General features: G+C 46.6%; 1 protein-coding gene across 6 annotated transcripts in view; it reads right to left on the reverse strand.

The window, feature by feature from the left end:
- Positions 1-10,785, reverse strand: part of Srcap (Snf2 related CREBBP activator protein) — a 47,953-nt gene that overhangs the window by 10,853 nt on the left and 26,315 nt on the right. For 5 of the 6 annotated variants that reach the window (XM_008823840.3, XM_029559076.1, XM_029559075.1 and 2 more), the window contains 8 exons: positions 10,504-10,769; positions 10,035-10,328; positions 9,315-9,479; positions 8,860-9,045; positions 8,376-8,642; positions 6,566-8,040; positions 1,628-1,893; positions 1,293-1,495 (listed from right to left, as the gene is read on the reverse strand). In XM_008823840.3, the coding sequence (XP_008822062.1) occupies positions 1,293-1,495; positions 1,628-1,893; positions 6,566-8,040; positions 8,376-8,642; positions 8,860-9,045; positions 9,315-9,479; positions 10,035-10,328; positions 10,504-10,769 (3,122 nt within the window). The remainder of the gene's footprint in view (positions 1-1,292; positions 1,496-1,627; positions 1,894-6,565; positions 8,041-8,375; positions 8,643-8,859; positions 9,046-9,314; positions 9,480-10,034; positions 10,329-10,503; positions 10,770-10,785) is intronic. The other variant, XM_017795791.2, reaches the window with a different exon arrangement.

The following is a 10,785-nucleotide window of genomic DNA, read 5'->3' on the forward strand; positions in this document are numbered from 1 at the left end:
AAAGGCGACAGGGATTCCTATAACCCCAGCTGGTCTGGAACTCACTACATAGACCAGGCTGGCCTCGAACTCAAGAGATCCACTTGCCTCTGCCTCCCAAGCACTGGGATTAAAGGTGTGCACCACCATGCCTGGCAACTAGGAGTGTTTTAAATCTCAATCTTTTGCTTCCTGCTTAGAGAAGCAGTATGTTCCCTGGAGCTGTGGCAACCATCTTAACACTATGAAGAAATAAGCAGAACAAAAAAGGATGGTAGGCAGGGCAGAAAAATCAAGGTGGCCTTAGATAGATGAAGCTGATGATCCAGCCACACACTATTTTCACAGCTTCTTATTAACAATAGATTCCTCTTGCAGTTTAAGCCAGTGTAAAAGTTGGTTTTGTTACCTGTAGCCAAATGCATTCTATTCAATACAAGGGTCCTTGTCTTTTTTTTTTTAATGTGTATGAGTGTTTTGTCTGTGTGTATGTAGGTGCACCTGTGTTGTACAATGCCCACAGAGGACAGAAAGGGGTATCAAATTCCCTCTAACTGAATTAGGAATGGTTATAAGCCTCCATGAGGATGCTGGGAAACAAACCTGGGTCCTCTGCAAGAATAGCCAGTGCTCTTCACTGCTGAGTCACCTTTCCAGCTCCCAAATGTCCCTGTCTGTGTAGTCTTATATCACTACAGACCTTTTTCTGTAAAGTTTTTTCTTTTAGATAGGGTTTTGGTTTGTAGCTCTGGCTGGCCTGAAATTTGCTACGTAGAACAGGCTGGCCTTGATCCCACAGAGATCCACCTGCTTCTGCCTCTCAAGTGCTGGGATTAAAGGTATCCACTACCATGCCTAGCTTTGAAGCCTGCTATGTAGACTAGGTTAGCCTTGAACTTAAAACAGTCCATCCACCTATCTCTGAGTGGGAATTACAGGTGTGTACCATCATGCCCAACAGCCTTATTCTATACTTTTAATAAGTCTGTATTATGCTATCTCAGTGTTTTATGCCAAATTAGCAAAATGACAGATATTCATGAACAATTACTGAGTAAATAAATCAACTAACAACACATGCTTTCACAAAAGTCATAAAATGAATTGCCTCCCTTTATCTATACAGCATCCTTGTGATACAAAACCATCTTGCCACAAAGTTGAGAAGAAGCTGGGTGTAGTGGCAGAAGGATCAGGAGTTCAAAATCATCCTCAGCTCCACAGTGAGCCATCCTGTGTTACATGAGACCTTCTCTAAACAAAACAAAACCAATAAAAGAAACCAAGGGTGCTGCAATAGCCAGTGAACTCACCACAATCATACTGGATGAGTCTCAAGTCAGGGAACTGGGTGCGCATATTACACACAATACGGTGCAAAGGACGAGCGCGGGGCCAGAGCTCACAGGCCAATTGCTCTTGGAAGGCTGTCTGATGAGGGGCCAGCCAAGGAGGTGGGTGGCAGGCATGCAGGGAAGGGGGAGGTGCCTCCACAGGAGGCATGACAAAGATGAATCTGTGAAAGGAAGAAGGCAAACTGTAAAAGATGTGACCCTGAAGTATCACAGAAGTTATCACCATCAGCCCTAAAAACTACATCCACTAAGGCCCCAAGTCCCACTCCCCATCAGCACTTAGCTCTGCCAACCTCTCAATGATTTCTGACAGCTGGTCTAGTCGTTGCTGGGGAAACAATACAGCCCGGTGGGCAGCCTCGGTATAAGTCCAAAAGGTGGGGTGGCTGGGACCAGGAGAATGAGGGCCGATGGGGCTGGCAACAGGTTGGGGCAGGGTACAGAAATCCAGGACTTCAGTCCCATACACAGGTGCCAGGGCCCCATGAGCCTCACTAAGTTGAAAAATCCGTTCCAGGCGTTCAGATCGTTGTCGCTTCCGCTTTTCTTCCAGAGAGTCCTAAGAAGAGAAAACACAAAACAGAGAAAATAACTGGTGTGCTTGAAAAACAAAATTTTACAGAAAACCTGAGTTTTTCCAGATGGAAATAGTCTGTAGAAATCACAAGGTCTGGGGCTGGAGAGATAGCTCAGCGGTTAAGAGCACTGACTGCTCTTGCAGAGGTCCTGGGTCTGATTTCCAGCACCCACATGCCAGCTATGAACCATCCTTAACTCCAGTTCCAGGGGAATCCGAAGCCCTCTTCTGACCTCCTTGGCATTGCACGACATGGGTGCACTCACATACATGCAGGCAATACATACACATAAAATAAAAATAATAAAAAAGAAATCACAAGATCCAAGATGGATACCATGTTCTTTATTGTTTTCCAAACTGTTAATGAAAATTGCTCCTTTCACAATGCTAAAGGAAATCGCTTACTATAAAACACACCTTCTCTTGTATATGATGCTTAAAGCAGAACGCCTGAATATTCAAAATTAAGATCTGCTTATCCAACAGTTTATAGCAGATGATTTGTAAGAATTTTTCTATAATATTCAACTCCAGAACATATAATTTAATTTACCCTCTTATGTAGGTACACACACACACACTCTCTCTCTCTCTCTCTCTCTCTCTCTCTCTCTCTCTCTCTGCTTCCCATCTTTTCAGCCCATAAATGTGGAGCTGGAGAGATGATTCTGCAGTTAAGAGCAAGGACCTGAATTCTGTTCCCAGCACCAATATGGCAGCTAACACCAGTCCTTAACTCCAATTCTAGGGGGAATCCAATGCCCTCTTCTGCCTCCATGGATACCACACACACGTGTTGTACATACAGGCAGATCTCTGTGTGATCCAGGCAAGCCTGGTCTACACAGCAAAATACCAGATTAGCTGGAGCTATAGGAAGATCCTATCTCAACACCCCCCTCCCCCAAACGAACCATTAGAAAAAGAAAACAAGGGGGCTGGAGAAATGGCTCAGCGGTTAAGAGCACTGGCTGTTCTTGCAGAGGACCAGAGTTCGATTCCCAGCATCCACATGGCAGCTACGAACTGTCCTTAACTCCAGTTCCAGGGGACCTGAAGCCCTCTTCTGACCTTCTCGGCATTGCACGACACAGGTGCACTCACATACATGCAGCCAATACACTCATACACATGGAATAAAAATAAAATTTATAAAATTTAAAAAAAAAAAGAGAAAGAAAAAGAAAACAAATGGCAGGCCAAGAATGATGACATACGCACTTAAATCTCAGCACCTCTTTAATCCCAGCATTCAGGAGGCAGAGTCAGCATATTTCTGTGAGTCTGAGGCCAGCTTGATCTACATAATGAATTCCAGGCCAGCTAGGGCTACGTAGTGAGACCCTGTCTCAAAAACAAAACAAAACAAAATGAAATCTAGTCAGGTATTCTGTCACAGGCCAGCACTCCAGAGACAGAGGCAGGTGGACTGCTGTACGATCAAGTTCATCCTGGTTTACACAGTGAATCCTAGGTCAGCTAAGATTACAGGGAGACCCTGTCTCAAAACACACACCAAAAAACAAATGACAACAGATGCTGATGAAGATGTGGAGAAAGGAGAACCCTTATTCACTGTCAGTGAGAGTGTAAAATGGGGCAGTCTGATGATGGAAATCACTGTGGAGAATTCTCAAAAAAGAAACTAAAAATAGAACTACCAAATGACCCAGTTACACCACTCTGGGCCTAAACACCCAAAAGATACTATATCCTACTACAAAGATACCTGCACACTCATGTTCACTGCTGTTCTACTCGCAAGCTAAGAAATGGAAACAGCCTAAATGTCCATCAATTTATGAATAGGGTCCAGTAAGATGGGTCAGAGGATGAACTGCTTGCCATGCAAAGCCTTACAACTTAAACTTTATCCCTGGAATGCATAAAAAAAAAACAAGCAAAAAAAAGATCGATGTGGTTTAACATCTGACATGTACTGTACTGCAGCATATATGCAATGCTGCGTGCATGCATGCACATGAACACAACACACACAGATTCTAAATAAATACAGATTTTTTTTTAGGGGCTGCGGATACAGCACAGTGGTAGAATGCATGTCTAGTATACACACGGTCCTGGTTTGATCTCCAGCGCAAAAACAAGAAGAAAAAAAAATTATCGTGGTATAATACAATGGAATTTTATTTAAGCTATACAGAAAAATGAAATTGCAGGAAAATGGATGGAAAGTATACTGAGCAAGGTAGCTCAGAAGCAGAAAGACACCACATGTTCCTCTCTCATATGTTGATCCTGGCTTCCAGGATTTTTAGATTTTTGTGTTTAACTTGGAGTACTTCTCAAGGACAAGAAACTTTCTAGAAAGGGGCCACTGCAAAAATGCCTGTGGCAACAGCTCTGAAGGGAGCAGACAGGAGGATCCCCAGAGTGTGCTGACTCCAGCCTAGCTAAGAAAATTCAAGCCACTGGTTCAGGGAGAGAGCCTCTCTCTAAGGAATCAGTGGAAGGGGACAGAGAAGGAACTGATTATTAAACGAAAATCCCAGTGCTAGGTGCGGGATACAGCTCTCTGAAGCTTTGGCCAGGGAGGCCTCAGAAGCCATCAAAACAACAGAGGATATTCCCAATGCTCTTGGTTATCCACCACATGGTAAGACCCTATTGCTGAAGACATCACACATCTTGGTTTCGGGACATAAAGAAATCAAGGTACAAATAAACTACAAGCTTCCTCCCTGCTAACTTTCATAGTACCATAAGGTTTTCTGCATACTGGTGGGGGAGAAAAGCCATCAATGGGTCTTTTCCAGATGTGACTCCTACAAGCTAAAATATCAACTTGCCAAGCAAGATGTGCCCACTAGTGCACTAGTGACATACCATTATGGGGGTAACCTACTGCTTTCTGCTTGTATTTGAAGCCTGCTCCATAGGACAGAATTCATGCCCGATACTCTAACCTGGCCAAAAGCCTATGGCTGGGCTGGTGAGACAGCTCAGTGTGTCAAAGTACCTGCTGCACAAGCCTTGACAACATGAGTATTTCCAGAACCCATGAAGGAAGGAGAAAACCAGCTCTAAAGAGGTGTCCTTAGATCTACACAAACAATACTAAGTAGTAAAACACACTACACACCTACACACACACACACACACACACACACACACACACAAGATATTATGGCTGAGGATGGTGTACACCTGTACTCCCAGCACTTAAAGAGAGAGAGAGAGAGAGAGAGGCTGGTGAGGTCATAGACTATGGGAGGAGGGGCAGTCTTTTAACTGGACAGTGTTAAGCTGTGTCCTAAATATTATGTTTGTACCCATAGATTAGTGCTGCTCTCAGCTTTGAGCAGAGAAACTTATGTTTACAGTGGGTGATAGTTAATGCAGAGACATGAAAGTAGCAGGGGGACCTGGGAATAAAGGGTTCAAGAGGAGTAGGAGGGGGAGGAAAGAGGTAATGAAGGGTAAAATGACCAAGATACATATACATAGATACACATGAAATTGTCAGAATTTTTATAAAGTCAAAGGAAAAGAAAAAAAAAAAAAAAAAAAAAAGGACACAGTTCATCATATAGATTTATGCCAATAGCCAGGATGAAATGGAGCGGGCTGAGAACTAACTGATAACCACTTAGTTAAAAGGGTAGCCTGTCAGTCTGGAAATCTGATGATCTTGATTTCATCCCCTTATCTTGTGCTTCTAATTTGTTTATAAAACCACCTAACTGGCTGGGCATGGTGGCGCATGCCTTTGGTCCCAGCACTTGGGAGGCAGAGGCAGGTGGATCTCTGTGAGTTCGAGGCCAGCCTGGTCTACATACTGAGTTCCAGGACAGCTGGGGCTACAGGGAGACCTTATCTCAAAAAGACCTAAAAAATAAAATAAAAAATTTTAAAAAAGATAAAAACAAAAAAACCCACCTGATTCTCTTTTGTTAAGAACACCATATTGTAAACTCCATATAACAGGACTAACAACTGATCTTGCTCACTATAATTGATGACTATCTGGCATAAAGTAGCTTCTCAATAATTTTTTTTTAAAATGTGTGTGTATTGCCTGCATGTAGGTAAGTGCACCTGTGTCATGCAACGCCCTCAGAGGACAGAAGAGGTTGTCGGATCCCTTGGAACTGGAGTTACAGACAGTTCGTAGCTGCCATGTGGGTGTTAGGATTTGAAGCTGGGTCTTCAGCAAGAACAGTCAGTGTTCTTAACCGCTGAGCCATCTCTCTAGCCCTCTCAATAAATTTTTGTTAGGGCTAGAGATACAGCTCAGTGGTAGATCTCTTGCCTAGCATGCCTGTATTTGATTCCCAGCAATGGAGAATTTAAAAAACAACAACAACAACAAAAAAAAAAACAGCTCTGGTAAGGACTGAGGAAAAAAAAAAAAAGGGAATCTGAGTGGATTCACTGGACCTTTTGTAACAGTTCTTGGGTTATTATAACTTGCACTGTGAGTATAAGTTTTGTTGCTGGACTACCCAGCATCACCTGGAAAAGGCAAGATATGGATTATTATTTCTGCTTTATAGGTTAGGATATACACCCATGAAAGAGAACAAACAAATGTGACTTGGCCCATAGTCCTGGGCTTTGTAACTGTTCCACTCACTCTTTCAACAATCCAAAACCCAGTTTCCAATTTCCTTGTGGAAGTAAAACTTACCAGATAGAATGGGGAACGAGGTGGTGGTGGGGGCTGGCGTCGAGGTCGGGGGCCACTGAACGAGGTAGCAGTGGAAAGAGGGCTGGGAGGACCAGACCGCAATGTCAGTGTCTCAGGCTCATCCTTGGGAACTGGCAGCCGGTTTACCACGGTGACAGGCAAGGAAGTGGTACCAGGAGTAGAAACAAGGGAAGATGCCGGGGAAGCTGGAGCCTGTGTTAACGCTGGAGCCAGTGCTAAGGTCTGAGCAGCTGCTGGACCCAGAGCAGGTATAGGAACTGGAGCAGGGCTCAAGGTCAGTGTTTGCACTGAAGGTGGGGCCAGGAGTGAAGCAGATGATGATGCTGGAGCCAAAGTCAATGTGTGAGCTGGAGCAGGGGCTACTGGTGAACTTGGAGCCAGAGACAGTGTCTGAGTTGGACCCAGTGATGCTCCTGGTGCCAAAGACAGTGTCTGCGCTGGAGTTGATACCAAGGATGATGCTGGAGTCAATGACAAAGTCTGAGTTGAAAAGGGCCCCTGAGGACTTCCTCCTCCCACAGAATGTGTCTGAGATGGTGACAATCCACCAAGAGCGGGTGCTAAAGTCGGGGTTAGGGTCAACGTCTGTGTAGAAGCCAGGCTTGAAAGAGGTGATGGAACTGCAGTTGGTACCATAGTTTGAGTTGATGATGCAGCCAATACAGGAGTTGGAGTTGGTACCAGTGATGATAAGGGTAAAGGGGTTCCTGGCATTGATGATGGAGCTATAGCTGGAAGCGGATTCTGAGATGGAGCCAGGACAGGAATAGGACTTAGTGGTGGAGCCAGAACTGGAAGTGGTGTCAGAGGAGGAGCCGGAGAAGGACCCAGAATTGTTGTCTGTGAAGCTGCCATCGGAGCCAGAGAGGTGGCTAATGCCTGAGATGCAGAAGGTGCTGGGGCCAGGAGGGAAGCCTGAGATGGAGCTGGATTTGGTGCTGCAGGGAAAGGACTGGCCAGAGCTGAAGCTGGCACCAGGACAGGTGAGCACGCTGGGGCCACAGCTGAGTTCAATCCTGGAACATGTGAAGATGTGGAAGCCAACAACAGAGAATGACCAGATGTCTGAGGTGGGGACAGGGCTGGAGCAGTAGCCAAACCTAGAGCCAAGGCTGACACAGATGGGGAAACCCCAGTGGATGCCAAAGGTGGTCCAGATGCTGCTGAGACAACAGGTGTCAGTGCTGGAGCCACACTGGTCAACAGAGTTGGGCCTGAAGCTGAAACAGGCAAGGGGGCTGAGACGGGGACGGTAGGTGGAGCAGAGGCTGAGGAAGGAACTGTGGTAGGGACAATGGGAAGTGATGATGACACAGAGACCGAGACTGTAGAGGACATGGGACTAGCAAGGGGAGAGCTGTGAACTGGCATTGAAGAAGAGGCTGGCCCAGGGAGTGAGGACGGCACATGCAGAGACGAAGAGATGGTCATGGGAGAAGCGCCAGGTGCTGAAGCTGTGGAGATACAGAAGATGAGTTAGCCTCAGCTTCAAAATCCTTTTCCTGATCCCGCTATCCACTCATTCACTAACCCCCAAGCTTCAGCTATTTCCCAGAAAGTCTTTAATCCCACAAAATGTGGTCAAAAATTCAATCAATAGGATTAACTTGTTCTTTCTTTAAGATTCTGATAAATGCATCATGGGGTTGGTTCGGGGCTTGGGGCTCCCAGTAAATTAAGATGATATGCTAATACAGGGATCCACTGTGACTAAGAAACAAACCTTTAGGGCTACCATGCTTCATTCATGTCTAGTAAAAATTTCTGGCCTCAGTCATTATGGACTCACCACTGATTTCAGGCGAAGGACTGTGGACCAGCTTGAGAAGGGGCCTCACCAGAGCAGGTGTGGGTATGGGAGCACGAGCAGTACCCAGAGTAGGTGTGGTTAGTCGACTGGAAGTTAATGTAGGGCGTGGAGTCAACACAGCTGGAAGCCCAGAACTTGGAGGCCGGGGTGCTGGTGCCAATGGTGGAACAGGAGTCAGTCCATCCCGGGGAGCCTGTCTCACTACAATCTTCACCACACCTGTATTATTCACCATGGATGGTGGCACTGTAAGAGGAAGCTATATTAAGAATAAGGGAGACAAGAAACATGACCCAAAGGATGGAAGAAGTACAGGGGAAAGAGAAGGTGGCAAACAGATATTGGAGATATTGGCGAGAGAAAACAACACTGAGGGAAGGCTAGACACACAGTAGTCCAGGACATGCCTGGAAGGACCAAGGCCAGGTAAGGGCTGAGTAAATATGAAGGCCACGAGCCTCACCCTGGTTAGCAGCAAGCGGAAGGCCGAGGCCAGTGGGGGCAGGGGTGGTGCTGGGGGTCGAAGAAGGCAGCACAGAGACAGGGGTGGGGCCAGGGGTCGGGGCCACGGCCTGGATGAGAGCCACATGGGCAGGCTGGCTGATGAGGTGGTGCTGCCCCCCTGCTGACACCAGGTGCACCACATTCCCTGGGTTAAGGGAAGAGAAAGAGAGAGAGAAAGAGAAAGAGAAGCACCTATCAGCCTGAGGAGGGCAGAGGCAAGAGCGAGAGAGAGAATAGAGGGAATAATAGCTCTAGAATGATCTTTTCTATTTTTAGCAAAGACCCCTTCCAACCATTCCCCTGTGCCCTACCCACCGAAACCTAAAAAACATAAAAGCTGCCATCTAAAAAGAGCCACACAAACAAAGAGGACAGAGGAGGAAAAAGGCAGGACAGGGGGTGGGTTTTACCTACTTTGCAGCGGGCGGGGCTGCCCCACAGCAAGTTGGCGCACCTGGGCACCAGTCAAAGTCAGTTTGTTGCCCTGGATTTGGAAGGTGAGAGGTTTGCTTCCCCCAGCACTAGTCACTGGACGTTGTGCCAGTGAGGCCAACTGACCGATGCTGACCACTTCTCCAGCTACAAACAGAGAAAGCCTTATGTACACAGGGCTCACACTGTCCAAAACCACATCTCAGATTCCCACAAAGCACACATCTCTCGTGAATCTGTAGTTCTTCTAAACCTTCCCCATAATTCACCATGCTCAACAAAGTCTCCACTGAGAGCCTTTATGTCTAATACCACTTGTTTGTTTTGCAATCTCCTTTTACATTGTCTAGGCCAACTACTAGAGAATCACTACCTCTTGCTCCAGACTGCCCTTTTACCTTTTTTGCACCTAGGACATGAAACCCAGGGCTTTGTACATGTTGGGCATGTAATCTACTACTGAGCTACATTGCTAGGCCTCCAAACACTTTTCTTTTGATAAGCTTGCCACTATTTACTCATCTATGGGCCATCTCTTCATTGAAGTTTCTCAATTATGATTTACTACTATGTGACAAAACACCTAACATAAACTAGCTGTCTAGAACTTTATACTTTCATGTTCCTTTTTTTCCCTACAGCTTCCTAGCATAAGCTGTTTCCCTATCTCAAGTCCCTCACTACACAGCCCTGAGAACTTACAGGGCAGGCGGGCCTGCATTTCAGGAGATAAGATGAGGCGCTGTGGTGTAGAAGTTGGAGCTGGCACTGCTGTGGTGGTAACAGTTGCTATGGTGGTAGAAGTGGTGGCAGCAGCAGCAGGAGCAGGAGCAAAAGTGTAGCCTGGTGGCACTGTGAGGGGCTTCAACAGGCTAGAGGAGCCTGGAGGTGGAGCTGGGCTCAGGCGAACTGGGGCAGGTGGGGCTGGCTTCAGTGACAGGGTGGGTGTGGGAGGCCGTGAGGTCCCACTCAGAACTCCCAGAGGGGATGGCAACACTGCAGATACAAATATCTGTCAGATGTATCCTGAAAAAGCCTTAGCCTTACTGCAAAAGCCTCCAAACTACTACTTATACCCTACTGAACTTTATACTCCAATTCCTCAATCCTTGAATTTCACTACTTCTTTCCCAGAAACATACCCATTATACTTGATTCCCATTTAACTCACCCTGGGGGAGAGGACCACTATTTGGTTGCAAGGGAGACAAGAGAACAGGTCCAGGCGGCTGGGATGCAGGAACAAGTGGGGGTCCTGCAGGTGAAGCTGACACCATCAGTGGTGCAGGCAGCACTGGGGGGACTGGACCAGGAGCGGGCTGGGCTGAGAACTCGGGGCCTAGAGTGGGGCGGACTGAGACAGGGCCAAGGGGTGTCCGTGGGCTGTTCACTACAACCACTGTGCGACCTTCTTGCTTGGGCACTGGCTGCAGCATCCTATGAGGATTAAAAA

The sequence above is a fragment of the Nannospalax galili genome, unplaced genomic scaffold, assembly GCF_000622305.1.
Source record: "Nannospalax galili isolate Female #2095 unplaced genomic scaffold, S.galili_v1.0 scaffold788, whole genome shotgun sequence".
NCBI lineage: Eukaryota > Metazoa > Chordata > Mammalia > Rodentia > Spalacidae > Nannospalax > Nannospalax galili.